At 46.6% G+C, this 20471-nt stretch overlaps 1 protein-coding gene across 8 annotated transcripts in view; it reads right to left on the reverse strand.

Annotated features, from left to right (window-relative positions):
• Nucleotides 1–20195, reverse strand: part of CBLB (Cbl proto-oncogene B) — a 394231-nt gene extending 374036 nt beyond the window's left edge. For 3 of the 8 annotated variants that reach the window (XM_063953613.1, XM_063953612.1, XM_063953611.1), the window contains exon 1: nucleotides 19633–20195. In XM_063953613.1, coding sequence (XP_063809683.1) covers nucleotides 19633–19827 — 195 coding nt within the window. In that variant the 5' untranslated portion in view covers nucleotides 19828–20195. The remainder of the gene's footprint in view (nucleotides 1–19632) is intronic. The other 5 variants (XM_063953616.1, XM_063953618.1, XM_063953610.1 and 2 more) reach the window with 2 other exon arrangements.
• Between the last annotated feature and the right edge of the window lie 276 nt (nucleotides 20196–20471).

The raw sequence follows: 20471 nt of genomic DNA on the forward strand, positions 1-20471 counted from the left end.
TTCTGGACTTCAGGAACTGAAGCCAATCTTTTCTGGAAGAAAATTGACAGGGCCGAAATTTGAACCCTAATGGACCCCAATTTGAGGCCCATAGACACTCCTGTTTGCAGGAAATGCAGGAATCGACCGAGTTGAAATTTCTTCGTGGGGCCTTCCTGGCCTCACACCACGCAACATATTTTCGCCACATGTGGTGATAATGTTGTGCGGTCACCTCCTTCCTGGCTTTGACCAGGGTAGGAATGACCTCTTCCGGAATGCCTTTTTCCCTTAGGATCCGGCGTTCCACCGCCATGCCGTCAAACGCAGCCGCGGTAAGTCTTGGAACAGACATGGTACTTGCTGAAGCAAGTCCCTTCTTAGCGGCAGAGGCCATGAGTCCTCTGTGAGCATTTCTTGAAGTTCCGGGTACCAAGTCCTTCTTGGCCAATCCGGAGCCACGAGTATAGTTCTTACTCCTCTACGTCTTATAATTCTCAGTACCTTGGTTATGAGAAGCAGAGGAGGGAACACATACACCGACTGGTACACCCACGGTGTTACCAGAACGTCCACAGCTATTGCCTGAGGGTCTCTTGACCTGGCGCAATACCGGTCCAGTTTTTTGTTCAGGCGGGACGCCATCATGTCCACCTTTGGTCTTTCCCAACGGTTCACAATCATGTGGAAGACTTCCCGATGAAGTCACCACTCTCCCGGATGGAGGTCGTGCCTGCTGAGGAAGTCTGCTTCCCAGTTGTCCACTCCCGGAATGAACACTGCTGACAGTGTTATCACATGATTTTCCGCCCAGCGAAGAATCCTTGCAGTTTCTGCCATTGCCCTCCTGCTTCTTGTGCCGCCCTGTCTGTTTACGTGGGCGACTGCCGTGATGTTGTCCCACTGGATCAATACCGGCTGACCTTGAAGCAGAGGTCTTGCTAAGCTTAGAGCATTGTAAATTGCCCTTAGCTCCAGTATATTTATGTGGAGAGAAGTCTCCAGACTATATCACACTCCCTGGAAATTTTTTCCCTGTGTGACTGCTCCCCAGCCTCTCAGGCTGGCATCCGTGGTCACCAGGACCCAGTCCTGAATGCCGAATCTGCGGCCCTTTAATAGATGAGCACTCTGCAGCCACCGCAGAAGAAACACCCTTGTCCTTGGAGACAGGTTATCCGCTGATGCATCTGAAGATGCGATCCGGACCATTTTTCCAGCAGATCCCACTGAAAATTTCTTGCGTGAAACATGCCGAATGGAATCGCTTCGTAAGAAGCCACCATTTTTCCCAGGACCCTTGTGCAATGATGCACTGACACTTTTCCTGGTTTTAGGAGGTTCCTGACTAGCTCGGATAACTCCCTGGCTTTCTTCTCCGGGAGAAACACCCTTTTATGGACTGTGTCCAGAATCATCCCTAGGAACAGCAGACATGTCGTCGGAAACAGCTGCGATTTTGGAATATTTAGAATCCACCCGTGCTGTCGTAGAACTACTTGAGATAGTGCTACTCCGACCTCCAACTGTTCTCTGGACCTTGCCCTTATCAGGAGATCGTCCATTTTCTTTGAAGAAGAATCATCATTTCGGTCATTACCTTGGTAAAGACCCGGGGTGCCGTGGACAATCCAAACGGCAGCGTCTGAAACTGATAGTGACAGTTCTGTACCACGAACCTGAGGTACCCTTGGTGAGAAGGGCAAATTGGGACATGGAGGTAAGCATCCCTGATGTCCAGGGACACCATATAGTCCCCTTCTTCCTGGTTCGCTATCACTGCTCTGAGTGACTCCATCTTGATTTGAACCTTTGTATGTAAGTGTTCAAATATTTCAGATTTAGAATAGGTCTCACCGAGCCGTCTGGCTTCAGTACCACAATATAGTGTGGAATAATACCCCTTTCCTTGTTGTAGGAGGGGTACTTTGATTATCACCTGCTGGGAATACAGCTTGTGAATTGTTTCCAATACTGCCTCCCTGTCGGAGGGAGACGTTGGTAAAGCAGACTTCAGGAGCCTGCGAGGGGGAGACGTCTCGAATTTCCAATCTGTACCCCTGGGATACTACTTGTAGGCTCCAGGGGTCCACTTGCGAGTGAGCCCACTGCGTGCTGAAACTCTTGAGACGACCCCCCACCGCACCTGAGTCCGCTTGTACGGCCCCAGCGTCATGCTGAGGACTTGGTAGAAGCGGTGGAGGGCTTCTGTTCCTGGGAATGGGCTGCCTGCTACAGTCTTCTTCCCTTTCCTCTATCCCTGGGCAGATATGACTGGCCTTTTGCCCGCTTGCCCTTATGGGGACGAAAGGACTGAGGCTGAAAAGACGGTGTCTTTTTCTGCTGAGATGTGACTTGGGGTAAAAAAGGTGGATTTTCCAGCTGTTGCCATGGCCACCAGGTCCGATGGACCGACCCCAAATAACTCCTCCCCTTTATACGGCAATACTTCCATGTGCCGTTTGGAATCTGCATCACCTGACCACTGTCGTGTCCATAAACATCTTCTGGCAGATATGGACATCGCACTTACTCTTGATGCCAGAGTGCAAATATCCCTCTGTGCATCTCGTATATATAGAAATGCATCCTTTAAATGCTCTATAGTCAATAAAATACTGTCCCTGTCAAGGGTATCAATATTTTCAGTCAGGGAATCCGACCAAGCCACCCCAGCGCTGCACATCCAGGCAGAGGCGATCGCTGGTCGCAGTATAACACCAGTATGTGTGTATATACTTTTTAGGATATTTTCCAGCCTCCTATCAGCTGGCTCCTTGAGGGCGGCCGTATCTGGAGACGGTAACGCCTCTTGTGATAAGCGTGTGAGCGCCTTCATTTAATTTATCCGATTCCGGAAAAACTACAGGTAGTTTTTTCACACCCCACATAATACCCTTTTTTGTGGTACTTGTAGTATCAGAAATATGTAACACCTCCTTCATTGCCCTTAACATGTAACGTGTGGCCCTAAAGGAAAATACGTTTGTTTCTTCACCGTCGACACTGGAGTCAGTGTCCGTGTCTGTGTCGACCGACTGAGGTAAATGGGCGTTTTAAAGCCCCCGACGGTGTTTGAGACGCCTGGACAGGTACTAATTTGTTTGCCGGCCGTCTCATGTCGTCAACCGACTTTGCAGCGTGTTGACATTATCACGTAATTCCCTAAATAAGCCATCCATTCCGGTGTCGACTCCCTAGAGAGTAGTGATGAGCGAGGTTCGGTTTTACTCGGTTTTACTCGGTTCTCAAAACGGCATCTTATTGGCTATCCAAAACACGTGACATCCGTGAGCCAATAAGATGCCGTTTTGAGAACCGAGTAAAACCGAACCCGCTCATCACTACTAGAGAGTGACATCACCATTACAGGCAATTGCTCCACCTCCTCACCAACATCGTCCTCATACATGTCGACACACACGTACCGACACACAGCACACACACAGGGAATGCTCTGATAGAGGACAGGACCCCACTAGCCCTTTGGGGAGACAGAGGGAGAGTTTGCCAGCACACACCAAAACGCTATAATTATACAGGGACAACGTTTATATAAGTGTTTTCCCTTATAGCATCTTAATATATAATCATATCGCCAAAATAAGTGCCCCCCCTCTCTGTTTTAACCCTGTTTCTGTAGTGCAGTGCAGGGGAGAGCCTGGGAGCCTTCCCTCCAGCAGTTCTGTGAGGGAAAATGGCGCTGTGTGCTGAGGAGAATAGGCCCCGCCCCCTTTTCGGCGGGCTTCTTCTCCCGTTTTTCTGACAACCTGGCAGGGGTTAAATACATCCATATAGCCCCAGAGGCTATATGTGATGTATTTTTAGCCAGTATAGGTACTTTCATTGCTGCCCAGGGCGCCCCCCCCAGCGCCCTGCACCCTCAGTGACCGTTGGTGTGAAGTGTGCTGAGAGCAATGGCGCACAGCTGCAGTGCTGTGCGCTACCTCATGAAGACTGAGAAGTCTTCAGCCGCCGATTTCTGGACCTCTTCTCTCTTCAGCATCTGCAAGGGGGTCGGCGGCGCGGCTCCGGTGACCCATCCAGGCTGTACCTGTGATCGTCCCTCTGGAGCTAGTGTCCAGTAGCCTAAGAAGCCAATCCATCCTGCACGCAGGTGAGTTCACTTCTTCTCTTCTAAGTCCCTCGTTGCAGTGAGCCTGTTGCCAGCAGGACTCACTGAAAATAAAAAACCTAATAAAACTTTTACTCTAAGCAGCTCTTTAGGAGAGCCACCTAGATTGCACCCTTCTCGGCCGGGCACAAAAACCTAACTGAGGCTTGGAGGAGGGTCATAGGGGGAGGAGCCAGTGCACACCACCTGATCCTAAAGCTTTTACTTTTGTGCCCTGCCTCCTGCGGAGCCGCTATTCCCCATGGTCCTGACGGAGTCCCCAGCATCCACTTAGGACGTCAGAGAAAAATAATAATTAATATAACACATAAAAACAATATATAAAAAATGGACCCGTACAATGAATAAAAGATTTGAGAGGCTTAGCTGATATCCTTATGGAGGAGAATGGTATCTGCCCAATGCGTTTCGTCCTTTAGCAGTTTGTGTGGTACTTCATCAAGGGGTTAGTTTTTATCTTCCCTACGGTTCACACACACACACACCGAACTACTGAGAATGGTACGCATATTATTTAATTTGCACTTGGAAGGCACTAACAGAAGGCGCTGGGTCTTACCATTAAATATAATATATATATATTCTCTCTATCTCATCACACATCACTACTGTGCATATCTTATTCTAAACAATCAGATGATAAAAGCTGTGAATTCCATGTTTGAGCTCGCTTTGGAATCATAATTTATATGTATGAAAACTGCATATATTCATCTCCCACCTAGTTTGTAAGACTGACATATTTGCAGACAGATATGGTAAACGTATATTATACAATATACATTTATTATTATTGAAGAGTCCACTTTTCAATAATTGGCACCACAGACATTAATATAAAAATATAATATGATTCATCAACACAGCTCACAATTTGATATTATGTTTATATGATCTAATCAACATCTAAACCAGCATTAGTCATCTTGATTGACTACCTTTCTATATTGATAGCACGGAACATACAGAGTAGAATTTGAGCCCATCACATCACTAGGAAGTATGTGGCTCATGCACAATTCCTATTGATTTTATATGCTGACTAAAAAGCAGGTGCTTTTGAAAGCAATGTTTTTCCAGCATGACCCGAGTGAGTCAATGAAAAACTTTTTTTTTTTTTTAATCAGCAAATAGAGACCACAAAAATGCTGATATACAAGGACTGTGGTCCATTTGTAAAACAAATGGTAGGGCAAGTCAATCCATCATTGTGCAACTCTCTCAGATAACATGGAGCCCAATATTTACCACTAGCTGTTCTACCAATTCTTCACACGGGAGTTCCCAATTTTCACGTTTGTAAATATAAATAAGTGTTAAATATCTGGTAAGTCTACATAGATGTAAATTTGAGACGTCTTAATTTAAGTAAATATTAATCCAACCTATTAAGCTTTGAATAGGTTGAATCAGGATTCGACCTTAAAAAGTCGAAAACTGCCGTCTTTTCGACAGACGGCAGTTTTCGACTGCAATTGAATATACCCCATAGAGATATGAGGATAATCACTTATACCAGACTATACTCTAATCAACTAGCAGAATTTTTTTTAAGCAGCCTTGCGAAATTTTCTATAAAAATGACCACCAAGGAGGCCAAAGCTTAACAAAAAAAAAGGAAAAATAAAATATGCAAATTGACTGGCCTGAATGACTAGTCACTAATCAGACAGCCCTTCAGGGATCATTAGAATCGCATTAGATTGTGAAAACAGCCATTTAGTAAAGAAACTCCATAAAGTCTTTCTCAAATCAAATTATGATTATGAAGCATCAGTCTACACAAATTTGAAATACTCATTCAAACTGAACTGTGGCGGAGGAACCTTGTTTAGCTAAACCAACAAATATTTGCACAGCTACAAAAGTTGGGCACCAACAGTAGTTATTTATAGAGCTAGACTACCTATGCGTGCTTGCACAATTGTGTTGTTGGCTGCTATATCATCATTTATTTATCCTGGAACCATATTATGTAGAACTTTACACAGAATATTTACACAGAAAGATAATTTAATAATCATACATTTCGGTTCCATTGGTGTTAACACTCTAATTTCCACTCAAATATAAGCTAGGGTCTATTTTGTCAGCAGCTAATAAATATACCAATGTTTATTTTATTTTTTTTTAACTGCGTGTGGAAGCCCAAACGAACACAAAAGAAAGCTCTGGTCGGAAACATCACCAGCAATGCCACCCACTACAATGTACAACAGTTGGTAGTCTACAAAACATGCAGTTCATCTAATGCCTAAAAACTGATGTTTTGTGCTATTCTTTGGTCTGTCCATTTAAGAAAATGCCTGTGTAAGTTACTGGCTTCACATACACAAAACGTATTCCTTTTATTTATAGCATCTTGCAAACTGCATTCGCCATGCTAAGCATCAGGGTATACAATCCTTAATGTTAAAACTGGCTGAGATACTGTGCTCTTTGTATTTCTGAAAGCCAAAAAGCGGACATGTTACCTGTGCTTGGGGAAAAAAAACTAAAAATGTTAGAAAAACAATTATTCCACAATATATTGGATAGCAAGTCAGACAGTGGGATTGATTCAATTCACCGACAGTTGAATAGCGCCGGGAGTTAGCTCCCTTCGCTATTCAATTCAGCCCAAGTTACGTCGGCGAAGGCCCGTTCTCGCGGACTTATGTTGAATTGTCGGGAGAACGGGGATTCTCCGACTTAACTCCCCACCGCGATGCTGATTCCCGACACAATCAGCCTCGCGCCGGCCGCACTTTTGTCGGATTTCCTCTTTCATCCCCAGGGGGTGAGAGAAGAATTCCCGACAATTGGTGTCACTTGTCGCTGTATTGAACAGCGCCGGGAGCTAACTCCCGGCGTTATTCAACTGTCGGTGTATTGACTCGACCCCAGTGTTTTATATGTTCTAGCAATTTTTAACAGTATGTTGCTCAGTCTGTTTTTACTCTTAATTTTAATTCCATTTCAAAGCAAAATTTGTTTTTTGGTTTGAAGAAACATTTCCTCAAGTGTTATACAATACCTAGCGGATCCTTGCTAGGTCTGTCCTCAATAAAATAGCTAATATAATACAGGCAAAAGGTTCCATAAATGCCTCCTAGGATTGTCCGATATACTGTTTTGCTTATTTTTTGAGGGTGGGAAATAAAGGCGAGACAATTTAAAGTAGTGCCGACAGTTTGCATAAGAACTTGGTGTCAAGTCTGTTTTTTGACTGCGTGATCATTAAAAGGATTGAGCGTATAGAATGGATATAGAATATAGATGGGTGTATAGAATAGTATAGAATAGTATAGAATAGTAGAGTGGGTATAGTATTTGTTTTAGGGAACAAAAAAAAAAACACGACATAGCAGAACCTAACTGAAATCCAATAAGTACATATAGATTAATGCGTTCAAATACAAAGGAAGACCTACTTGCCTTAGAAGTATTCTCCACTGCTGCGATCATTGAGAACTTATCACTCTGCTCTGTCCTCTAGCCAGGATATATAACCCTCCTCCTAATGAATGGGATTATTCATAGGGGAGATGCAATTAACAGTATGGAAGAGAAGAGGAGGCACATTTGGACAACATTTTGGTGGGTTTTCTCAACCGGGTTGTTTGAGAGGACAAAGTATTAAACTCAACGGATGAGAGTCTTTTTTCAACCTAAAGCACTAAGATTTTGTTCCCTCCTCTAAAATGGGAGCAATGTAGTACAAGCAAGCTGACTGAGGCCAAGTAATAGGAATAAACAGATAAAGAAAGCAAAGTAAGTCTAAAGGGCCCCATACACTAGAACAATATGTCTGAGGCGATTTCCCTTGAACTCTCCCGGGAGCGGTTCCATACGATTTGGTACATTTTGTATGCGATCCCAGCCATGCCTGTGGGAACCGACATATCACAAGTGCAGCACTCGCGATCTAGGGGATCCGATCCAACCCTCACGGGAACGCACATCGGATTGGATCGGAAACACCTCCAAAATGCCCGATTTCACCCGATAGATCAGCCCAAATGCCCTAAATTGCCTGAAATCTGGCATTATCGTTCTAGTGTATGGGGCCCTTAAAGCAAACATCTCATAAAAATAAGATTTTACTCACCGGTAAATCTATTTCTCGTAGTCCGTAGTGGATGCTGGGAACTCCGTAAGGACCATGGGGAATAGCGGCTCCGCAGGAGACTGGGCACAACTAAAGAAAGCTTTAGGTCACCTGGTGTGCACTGGCTCCTCCCACTATGACCCTCCTCCAAGCCTCAGTTAGGACACTGTGCCCGGACGAGCTGACATAATAAGGAAGGATTTTGAATCCCGGGTAAGACTCATACCAGCCACACCAATCACACCGTATAACTCGTGATACTATACCCAGTTAACAGTATGAATATAACTGAGCCTCTCAACAGATGGCTCAACAATAACCCTTTAGTTAGGCAATAACTATATACAAGTATTGCAGACAATCCACACTTGGGATGGGCGCCTAGCATCCACTACGGACTACGAGAAATAGATTTACCGGTGAGTAAAATCTTATTTTCTCTGACGTCCTAGTGGATGCTGGGAACTCCGTAAGGACCATAGCTCCCAAACGGGCGGGAGAGTGCGGATGACTCTGCAGCACCGAATGAGAGAACTCCAGGTCCTCCTCAGCCAGGGTATCAATTTTGTAGAATTTAGCAAACGTGTTTGCCCCTGACCAAGTTGCAGCTCGGCAAAGTTGGAAAGCCGAGACCCCTCGGGCAGCTGCCCAAGATGAGCCCACCTTCCTTGTGGAATGGGCTTTTACAGATTTTGGCTGCGGTAGTCCAGCCGCAGAATGCGCCAGCTGAATTGTGCTACAAATCCAGCGAGCAATAGTCTGCTTAGAAGCAGGAGCACCCAGTTTGTTGGGTGCATACAGGATAAACAGCGAGTCAGTTCTCCTGACTCTAGCCGTCCTGGAAACATAATTTTTCAAGGCCCTGACTACGTCCAGTAACTTGGAATCCTCCAAGTCCCTAGTAGCCGTAGGCACTACAATAGGTTGGTTCAAGTGAAAAGCTGATACCACCTTAGGGAGAAACTGGGGACGAGTCCTCAATTCTGCCCTATCCATATGGAAAATCAGATAAGGACTTTTATATGACAAAGCCGCCAATTCTGATACACGCCTGGCCGAAGCCAAGGCCAATAACATGACCACTTTCCGCGTGAGATATTTTAGATCCACGGTTTTTAGTGGCTCACACCAATGTGATTTTAAGAAACTCAACACCACGTTGAGAACCCAAGGTGCCACTGGAGGCACAACCGGGGGCTGAATATGCAGCACTCCTTTTACAATGTCTGAACTTCAGGTACTAAAGCTAGTTCTTTCTGGAAGAAAATCGACAGAGCCGAGATCTGTATCTTAATGGAGCCTAATTTTAGGCCCATAGACACTCCTGCTTGTAGGAAATGCAGAAATCGACCTAGTTGAAATTCCTCTGTTGGGGCCTTTTTTGGCCTCACACCAAGCAACATATTTCCGCCATATGCGGTGATAATGTTTTGCAGTTACATCTTTCCTGGCTTGAATCAGCGTAGGAATGACTTCCTCCGGAATGCCCTTTTCCTTTAGGATCCGGCGTTCAACCGCCATGCCGTCAAAACGTAGCCGCGGTAAGTCTTGGAACAGACAGGGCCCCTGCTGCCGCAGGTCCTGTCTGAGCGGCAGAGGCCATGGGTCCTCTGATTTAATTTCTTGAAGTTCTGGGTACCAAGCTCTTCTTGGCCAATCCGGAACCACGAGTATCGTTCTTACTCCTCGCCTTCCTATTATTCTCAGTATCTTTTGTATGAGAGGCAGAGGGGGGGAACACATAAACCGACTGGTACACCCACGGTGTTACCAGAGCGTCCACATCTATCGCCTGAGGGTCCCTTGACCTGGCGCAATATCTTTTATAGCTTTTTGTTGAGGCGGGACGCCATCATGTCCACCTGTGGCCTTTCCCAATGGTGTACAAACCTTTGGAAGACTTCTGGATGAAATCCCCACTCTCCCGGGTGGAGGTCGTGTCTGCTGTGAAGATCTGCTTCCCAGTCGTCCACTCCGGGAATGAACACTGCTGACAGTGCTAACACATGATTTTCCGCCCATCGGAGAATCCTTGTGGCTTCTGCCATCGCCATCCTGCTTCTTGTGCCGCCCCGTTGGTTTACATGGGCGACTGCCGTGATGTTGTCTGATTGGATCAGTACCGGCTGGTTTTGAAGCAGAGGCCTTGCCTGACTCAGGGCATTGTAAATGGCCCTCAGTTCCAGAATATTTATGTGTAGGGAAGTCACCTGACTTGACCAAAGTCCCTGGAAGTTTCTTCCCTGTGTGACTGCCCCCCAGCCTCAAAGGCTGGCATCCATGGTCACTAGGACCTAGTCCTGTATGCCGAACCTGCGGCCCTCTTGAAGATGGGCACTCTGCAGCCACCACATTAGAGATACCCTGGTTCTTGAAGACAGGGTTATCAGCCGATGCATCTGAAGATGTGATCCGGACCACTTGTCCAACAGGTCCCACTGAAAAGTTCTTGCATGGAACCTGCCGAATGGGATTGCTTCGTAGGAAGCTACCATTTTTCCCAGGACTCGCGTGCAATGATGCACCGATACCTGTTTTGGCTTCAGGAGGTCTCGGACTAGAGATGACAGCTCCTTGGCTTTCTCCTCCGGGAGAAACACTTATTTCTGTTCTGTGTCCAGAACCATCCCCAGGAACAGTAGACGTGTCGTAGGAACCAGCTGTGACTTTGGACTGTTTAGAATCCAACCGTGCTGTTGTAGCACTTTCCAAAATAGTGCTACCCCGACTAGCAACTGCTCCTTGGACCTTGCCCTTATAAGGAGATTGTCCAAGTACGGGATAATTAAAACTCCCTTTTTTCGAAGGAGTATCATCATTTCGGCCATTACCTTGGTAAACGCCCTCGGTGCCATGTACAGTCCAAACGGCAGTGTCTGGACTTGGTAATGGTAATCCTGCACCACAAATCTGAGGTACTCCTGGCGAGGATGGTAAATGGGGACATGCAGGTAAGCATCCTTGATGTCCCGGGATCCCATGTAATCCCCCTCGTCCAGGCTTGCAATAACCGCCCTGAGCGATTCCATCTTGAACTTGAATTTTTTTATGTATGTGTTCAAGGATTTTAAATATAAAATGGGTCACACCGAACCATGCGGTTTCGGTACCCCAAACCGTGTGGAATAGTAACCCCGTCCTTGTTGAAGTAGGGGCACCTTGAGTATTACCTGCTGGGAATACAGCTTATTAATTGCCTCTAGCGCAGCCTCCCTGCCTGAGGGAGTTGTCGGCAAGGCATATTTGAGGAAACGGCGGGGGGGAGACATCTCGAATTCCAGCTTGTACCCCTGAAATACTACATGAATGAAACAGGGATCCACCTGTGAGCGAGCCCACTGATCGCTGAAATTTTTGAGACGGCCCCCCACCGTACCTGGCTACAACTGTGGAGCCCCCGCGTCATGCTGTGGACTCAGAGGAAGCGAGAGAAGAATTTTGATTCTGGGAACAGGCTGACTGGTGCAGCTTTTTCCCTCTTCCCATGTCTCTGTACAGAAAGGAAGCGCCTTTGACCCGCTTGCTTTTCTGAAGCCGAAAGGACTGTACCTGATAATACAGTGCTTTCTTAGTCTGTGAGGAAACCTGAGGTAAAAATATTTCTTCCCAGCTGTTGCTGTGGATACGAGGTCCCAGAGACCATCCCCAAATAATTTCTCACCCTTATAAGGCAGAATCTCTATGCGCCTTTTAAAGTCAGCATCACCTGTCCAGTGACAGGTCTCTAATACCCTCCTGACAGAATGGACATTACATTCATTTTGGATGCCAGCCGGCAAAATATCTCTCTGTGCATCCCTCATATATAAGACGACGTCTTTAGCATGTTCTCATGTTTGACAGGGTCACCGACCACGCTGCAGCAGCACGATCTGCAGGTCTCAGTCTAGTACCTGAGTGTGTAAATACAGACTTCAGGATAGCCTCCTGCTTTTTATCAACAGGTACCTTCAAAGTGACCGTTTCTAAAACGGCAGTGCCTTTTGACAACCGTGTGAGCGCCTTATCCACCCTAGGGGATATCTCCCAGCGTAACTTATCCTCTGGCGGGAAAGGGTACGCCATCAGTAACTTTTTAGAAATTACCAGTTTCTTATCGGGGGGGAACCGACGCTTTTCACACACTTCATTCATTCATCTGATGGGGGAACAAAACACTGCCTGCTTTTTCTCCCCAACATAAAAACCCATTTTTAGAGGGTTAATGTCAGAAATGTGTAACACATTTTTTATTGCCGGGATCAAGTCACGGATGTTCCTAGTGGATTGTGTATATGTCTCAACCTTGTCGACACTGGAGTCAGACTCCGTGTCGACATCTGTGTCTGCCATCTGAGTGAGCGGGCGTTTTTGAGCCCCTGATGGCCTTTGAGACGCCTGGGCAGGCGCGGACTGAGAAGCCGGCTGTCCCACAGCTGTTACGTCATCCACCCTTTTATGTAAGGAGTTGACACTGTCGGTTAATACCTTTCACCTAACCATCCACTCTGGTGTCGGCCCCACAGGGGGCGACATCACATTTATCGGCATCTGCTCCGTCACCATATAAGCCTCATTAAACATGTCGACACAGCCGTACCGACACACCGCACACACACAGGGAATGCTCTGACTGAGGACAGGACCCCACAAAGCCCTTTGGGGAGACAGAGAGAGAGAGTATGCCAGCACACACCAGAGCGCTATATAATGTGGGGATTAACACTATAACTGAGTGAAATTTCCCCAATAGCTGCTTGTATATATAATATTGCGCCTAAATTTAGTGCCCCCCCCTCTCTTTTTAACCCTTTGAGCCTGAAAACTACAGGGGAGAGCCTGGGGAGCTTTCTTCCAGCTGCACTGTGAAGAGAAAATGGCGCCAGTGTGTCTGAGGGAGATAGCTCCGCCCCTTTTTGCGGACTTTTCTCCCGCTTTTTTCTGGATTCTGGCAGGGGTATTTACCACATATATAGCCTCTGGGGCTATATATTGTGGTATTTTTGCCAGCCAAGGTGTTTTTATTGCTGCTCAGGGCGCCCCCCCCAAGCGCCCTGCACCCTCAGTGACCGGAGTGTGAAGTGTGTATGAGGAGCAATGGCGCACAGCTGCAGTGCTGTGCGCTACCTTGGTGAAGACTGATGTCTTCTGCCGCCGATTTTCCGGACCTCTTCTTGCTTCTGGCTCTGTAAGGGGGACGGCGGCGCGGCTCCGGGACCGAACACCAAGGCTGGGCCTGCGGTCGATCCCTCTGGAGCTAATGGTGTCCAGTAGCCTAAGAAGCCCAAGCTGGCTGCAAGCAGGCAGGTTCGCTTCTTCTCCCCTTAGTCCCTTGCTGCAGTGAGCCTGTTGCCAGCAGGTCTCACTGAAAATAAAAAACCTAATTCTATACTTTCTTTCTAGAAGCTCAGGAGAGCCCCTAGTGTGCATCCAACCTCGGCCGGGCACAAAATCTAACTGAGGCTTGGAGGAGGGTCATAGTGGGAGGAGCCAGTGCACACCAGGTGACCTAAAGCTTTCTTTAGTTGTGCTTAGTCTCCTGCGGAGCCGCTATTCCCCATGGTCCTTACGGAGTTCCCAGCATCCACTAGGACGTCAGAGAAAGTTATAGTTTTAGCACTGTTGACTCAGACACTATTGGTTGTGGTTTGAAAAGGTAACATAAACCATGTTGCCAACCTCATTGGGTACATTTAAAACTGGACATCTAAAACTTAACTACATGAAGGGAATGATACATCGTAGAACATGTTCAATAGATGGCCAATGCAAAAGGAAAACATGGTTTGTAGTCTAACCAGTCGACCTGCAATTGGAGCAACATGACCTACCAATACCGCTTTCAGATGGCAAACACAGGTTGGACTCAGCTTTGGAAACCAGGTCTGAGCAAGCTCAGACCCTTTCACATTGCAGTTTTGACCAGGGCTATTCCCGGATTGGTGCCTTTCATACTGAACCCAGGTCACCCGTGTTAAACACTGATGTGATTAAAAATGGACTTTTCTGACTCACATTGATGAGGATTCAAAGGAAATAAAAGGAGGGGCTGGTGACTGCTCAGAGCAGATACATACACAGCCAAATCAGCAACTTTTTCTGAGACCCGGGTTAACTATCCCAGGTCAGAGGCTTTCACACATCTACCCGTGTTTAACCCGGTTTGAAATGCCAAGTTGCTCGACCCGGGTTAATCACTGTGGCGCTTTCACACTGCACCTCGACCCGGGTCGACAGGCAATAACCCAGGTTATTTTGGCGATGTGAAAGGGGTATAAATCAGTTCCTGCTTCAGGAGAACCCATTACACTCCTAAACACGGTCTCACAAACTAAGAACATGCATGATGTTTATACCCCTTTCACACTTTGCCAATGCCGGATCCCACCCGGGAATTGGAAACGGGTCCTTCACAGGTGGGATCCGCCATTGGCAGCTGCTGCAGGCTTCCCTGACCCGGCAATATGCCGGGCAGGTTACCATAGCAACGGGGGAGCGGAGACAGCGGCGGAAGTGGAGTAGTAAATGGGTCACGGGACGCATCAACCCGGGAGCCCGTTTACGCAGCCACTGAGCCAGACTTCAACCTGGGTATAACACTGCTTTAATCCTGGGTTGAATTGCAGGGTCAGGCGACCCGCGATTTTGGCTATGCCCCTTTCACAACGCCCCGGCAATATGCCGGCGCGAAACCGGGTTATTTGTGCGGTGTGAAAGGGGTATTATTCGATCAGTAGCGCACAAAATGGTAATACCTGCAAGACTCCTCAGGGCTTTCAGACATGCATTCTCAGCAAAATAGAGAGAGAGAGAGAGAGAGAGAGAGAGAGAGAGAGAGAGAGAGAGAGAGAGAGAGAGAGAGAGAGAGAGAGAGAGAGAGATACACACACACACAAAAAACATTGTATAGATCAGTGTGCTAATCCTCATCCAATCTCTCTGTGTCACACCGTGTGGTCTTTTGGGTTCACAAAGCATAAAGTCCGTTATACGGTATCCTTCCTATGTCCAAATTTTTGGTATCCACAGGCTCTCAGGTCATCAGCGGTTGGTTTAATAGTCCACTAATAACACTCTCCACGTCTTATGGTGGCTGCTCAGTTCTTCAGGGTGCCACTGGATATAAAATACTGAGGACAAAAATTAAGTATTTTGGCATTCCCCAAATAATGCACACTGAGGCTTCATCTGGTGACCGAGGTCTATGGCCCCTTTGCTTGTTATTGGCTGACTGCGTGTAGTGAGTACATCTGGATTAAAGAGCAGGGATTTGATGTGCTTTGAGACAAGCCATAATTTGGTACGCAATTACATTACTAGTGTGTGACTGACCACCTTGACGAAAATACTATGCCAAAGGCGCTTGTTTTTCTTTTCCACCAAAAAAATAATAATAATATATACAATTACTGGATGTGTGTGTATGTAATATATATATATATATATATATATATATATATATATATATATATATATATATATATATATATATATATATATATATATATATATATATATATATATATATATATACACATACATCCAGTAAGAAATATAAGACACATTAAACAGCCCCATGACTCCTGCATTAATACTTACCCACATTGGGTATGTTTGACATAAAGTGTAAATTTTCTGTTGTACAGTTTTCAGAGTCCATAAATATGTATATAATGACAAAATATATAAAAGAACCTAAACTAAAATAGTTCTCAAAGCAAATAAAAGTCCTTAAGCAGTGAAACATATAGGGGTGGACAGAGGTAGGCATGTGAACATAGGTAAGTATGTGTGTAAGTATGTGTGTGTCGGCATGTGTGTAATAAAGTTGTACTTTCACGGTGTGCGTGTCCTGTTTTTATTTGGGTATTTTTTTTGCAGTAGAACTACAGGTACCAGCGGGCCCGTTTCCCCCCCGCATGCTGGTACTTGTGGTTCTCCAAGTACCAGCTTGCGGGGAGGCTTGCTGCGACTTGTAGTTCTTCTGCAAAAAAACAATATTCTTTCATTTTTACACATGGCTATTAGCCACCCATCCGCAGCCCTTGGATGGGGGGGCGGGGGGCAGCCTCGGGCTTCACCCCTGGCCCTTGGGTGGCTGGAGGGGGGGACCCCTTGATTTAAGGGGTCCCCACTCCTCCAGGGTACCCCGGCCAGGGGTGACTAGTTGGGTATTTAATGCCACGGCCGCAGGGACCGGTATAAAAGTGTCCCCCGGCTGTGGCATTATCTCCCCAGCTAGTGGAGCCCGGTGCTGGTTCAAAAAATACGGGGGACCCCTACGCTTTTTGTCCCCCGTATTTTTTGCACCAGGACCGGACGCAGAGCCCGGTGCTGGTTCTAAAAATACGGGGGATCCCCTGTCCATTTTTTCCCCGTATTTTTACAACCAGGACCGGCTCAAAGAGCCCGAGGCTGGTTATGCTTAGGAGGGGGGACCCCACGCAATTTTTTTTCGGGTCTTTTAACGATTTTTGTGCCGTCCGAAAAGTCGAATCCAGGACGCACTTATCCGTCAATTGGTCCGTTTTTTCGACAGCGGGACTGTCAAATCCGTTTTTTATTGAATATGTCGAATTCCGGCACCCGCCGGCCGGAATTCAACGGTCGAATTTAAAAACGGGTGAAAAAATGCCGCAATTCGCCTGGAATTGCATATACCCCATAATCCAGAATAGCATTATATAAAACTTTAAGAGTGGCTGCATGCGACTCCAAAAGTAGTTATGTTTATTTTGGAAGGCACACGTGACACAGGTCCAAATGTTTTGGCATAGAAACATTTATTTAATTTATTTATTTGGGGGGGGGGGGGGGGGGGATCAACATTCATTCAAAATATTGTGGTATATCCAGGTGTTTAGTGAACCTTTATAAAAACAATGGTACCAAAAGAAAGTAAGATAAGTTATCACATTAAGAGCAGTCACCTCTAGGGGGTAATTCAGAGTTGATCGCAGCAGCAAATTTGTTAGCAGTTGGGCAAAACCATGTGCAGGGCAGGGGGGAGCAGATATAACATTTGCAGAGATAGATTTGGGTGGGTTATATTGTTTCTGTGCAGGGTAAATACTGGCTGCTTTATTTTTACACTGCAATTTAGATTTCAGATTGAACACACCCCACCCAAATCTAACTCTCTCTGCACATGTTATATCTGCCACCCCACCCTGCAGTGCACATGGGGGGTCATTCCGAGTTGTTCGCTCGCAAGCTGCTTTTAGCAGCTTTGCACACGCTAAGCCGCCGCCTACTGGGAGTGAATCTTAGCTTATCAAAATTGCGAACGAAAGATTCGCAATATTGCGAAAAGACTTCTCTGTGCAGTTTCTGAGTAGCTCGAGACTTACTCTGCCAGTGCGATCAGTTCAGTGCTCGTCGTTCCTGGTTTGACGTCACAAACACACCCAGCGTTCGCCCAGACACTCCTCCGTTTCTCCAGCCACTCCCGCGTTTTTCCCAGAAACGGTAGCGTTTTGTCACACACTCCCATAAAACGGCCAGTTTCCGCCCAGAAACACCCACTTCCTGTCAATCACATTACGATCACCAGAACGAAGAAAAAACCTTGTAATGCCGTGAGTAAAATTCCTAACTGCATAGCAAATTTACTTGGCGCAGTCGCACTGCGGACATTGCGCATGCGCATTAGCGACTAATCGCTCCGTTGCGACAATAAAATAACGAGCGAACAACTCGGAATGACCCCCATGGTTTTGCCTATTAGCTAACAAATTTGCTGCTGCAATCAACTCTGAATTACCCCCCTAGTCTGTAGCTCATTGGCTCATACACTTTAATCTACGAGAATAGACGCGTTTCCTAAAGAGGTTGACTCATTATTTTAAGACAGAACTTTAATAGGCCCTACACATTGGCCGATCCGCCGCCGAGCTGCCCGACGGCGGATACGGCCGACATGCGACCCGGCGGCGGGGGGGCAGTGACGGGGGAGTGAAGTTTCTTCACTCCCCCCGTCACGCGGCTCCATAGAACTGCAGGCAAATATGGACGAGATCGTCTATATTGGCCTGCATGCACAGCCGACGGGGGACCAGCGATGAACGAGCGTGGGGCCGCGCATCGTTCATCGCTGGAGCCTCCACACTGGTTCATTTATGAACGAGATCGTTCATATCTTTAACACAAATCGGCATGTGTGTAGGGCCCTTAAGAAAACTGCAGGTATGTTAAGGCTAATTTATATTCAATTGCAATGTACAGTAGTTCCTAAACTCAGATCAGCACCTTAGGTAAATGAGTGCTCACTTCCACTTTGTTTTGTACTGCCTGTAAATATTATTTGGATTTGATGAGAATATCAGACCGTAAACCACCCGTCATTTGTTGTAGCATTTCCGGCACTGTGTAATTTGAAGTACACGTGGTAGAGTTTGCACAATTGAATTAATGCATGTTAAAACTCAAGTAAAAATGCAGCGTTTGTGTGCTTTTCATATACACTACGAAACGGATAAATAGTTTTGACCAGTTTGCTGTGCATCAGATTCTATAAAAAATAAATAAATAAAAAAATCTAACAACTTTGCACAGCACAAGTGAAATACAACTCAGCTTGATGAAAATCCCATATGAAATGCATAATGTTAATGCCAGTGGAAACATAGCCTAAAAGTATGCAACCACTGTACTTTGGCACAATTCCCCATCATGTACAGGGCAGGACATCATGTATCACAAATCTGGCAATAACAAAATCTATTTATGTGCAGAGGAAACCAAACCAATGGATCTTTACTGCGTTTTAAGGATGTGAATGAAAGGTTCCCCTTCTCATAAGTACTGACAACAAACTGAATGCCAAGGATACCAACAACAATTTCCATCTCAAACTGCATGTCCCTTACAAAACATTTAGAAGTGTGCCTGCTGTAGTGTGAGAAGTGTCTATCACCAGCCTTTTGCAGTACTGACAATGACCCACCCCCTGCATAAATGTTTTCCAAACTCTGAAAGAGGAGCCATATGGCATGACCCCCTTCTACCCCAGCCCCTAATTATCCCTACATGAATCAGTGATTTACTAACCTTTAGCTTCCCTCCCATCTAGTGCTTACATACACACACACACACACACACACACACACACACACACACACACAAAACATTCCAAGTGCAGAGCTGCTAGTACAACACGTTCCCACACTAACACAGTACAAGTGTCCGTAATAAGTGTTCATAAGTGAGTCTATGGTACACATGGGCACCCATGCGTACAAGTATCAATATGCCAACTTCTGGCAGATCACTGGTTAATAAAGTTACTAGTACAGTAAGTGGGACCGGGTGAGGGGGCAAATGGGCCAAACCATGAGAGCCCTCACACCTTCACTCTGCAGCCTATAGCTCCAATCTCAACAGCACATAATAGAAGACCTGATGTGGTAGACACCACATGATGCCACCCCATCTCCTGCCACCCTCTTACCACTTTGTCCATCAGTTTCCAGGTCTTCTCCACTGTTCTCCTGTCGGCCGCCGCCTGCTTTGGGGGTCCCACTGCGTCCTGGATGGCATCGATTATGCCCAAGATGCGGCCCTTACGTGGGTTTGCACCCCGGGGCCCCGGGAGACGCCCGGTTAGGGCGCTGCTGCCAGCACTACTGCTACCGCTGCTGGCCATAGCTCCGAGGGCAGGACGACAACGCGCGGCCCGGGGCCGATTTCCAAAGCTGCAGAGAGGACGGGGGTGCCGGAGCCCGTGTGGCTGTGCCCTCTGGTTACAGAACGCCCGGTGCTGTGTATGCGTGCCCCCCGAACTCCGGCGCCTGCTGCCGGGCTCCCAAACTCTCTCTCCCTTCCTCTCCCCTTCTCATCCGAGCTGCAGGCTGAGCCAGTGAGGTCACCAGGGGAGGAGGACGGGAAGACAGGGCTGGTTTACGCCTGGACGTCCCCTTTAAAGCGGCAAACACCTAAAAACTGAGCCCCTCAGCAAGAGCCAGCAGCAGCAGCATTAGCAGAGGCTAGCTATGAGCTGCGGCTGAGAAGCTGGGGAAGCATGTCGGTGATACAAGGTTCCTGATGGAAATAAAATAGGGAACTTAGGTTTAGCAGGAGCATATGGGTAAGAGACAAAGAGGGAACATAGGGTGTGGCAGACACCCATGGGAGTTTTAAAGAGACAAAACAGGGAGCATGTGGATAGGAAGACAGATGGCATGGGTACTGGGGGTGATTTGTAGGTTCATGTTTTAGTAAGAGACATTTTTATGCTAATTATTACTTAAAAATAGGGGCCCTTGCTGGTGCTAAAATAATGTTTCAGAA

Source organism: Pseudophryne corroboree, chromosome 2, assembly GCF_028390025.1.
Source record: "Pseudophryne corroboree isolate aPseCor3 chromosome 2, aPseCor3.hap2, whole genome shotgun sequence".
NCBI lineage: Eukaryota > Metazoa > Chordata > Amphibia > Anura > Myobatrachidae > Pseudophryne > Pseudophryne corroboree.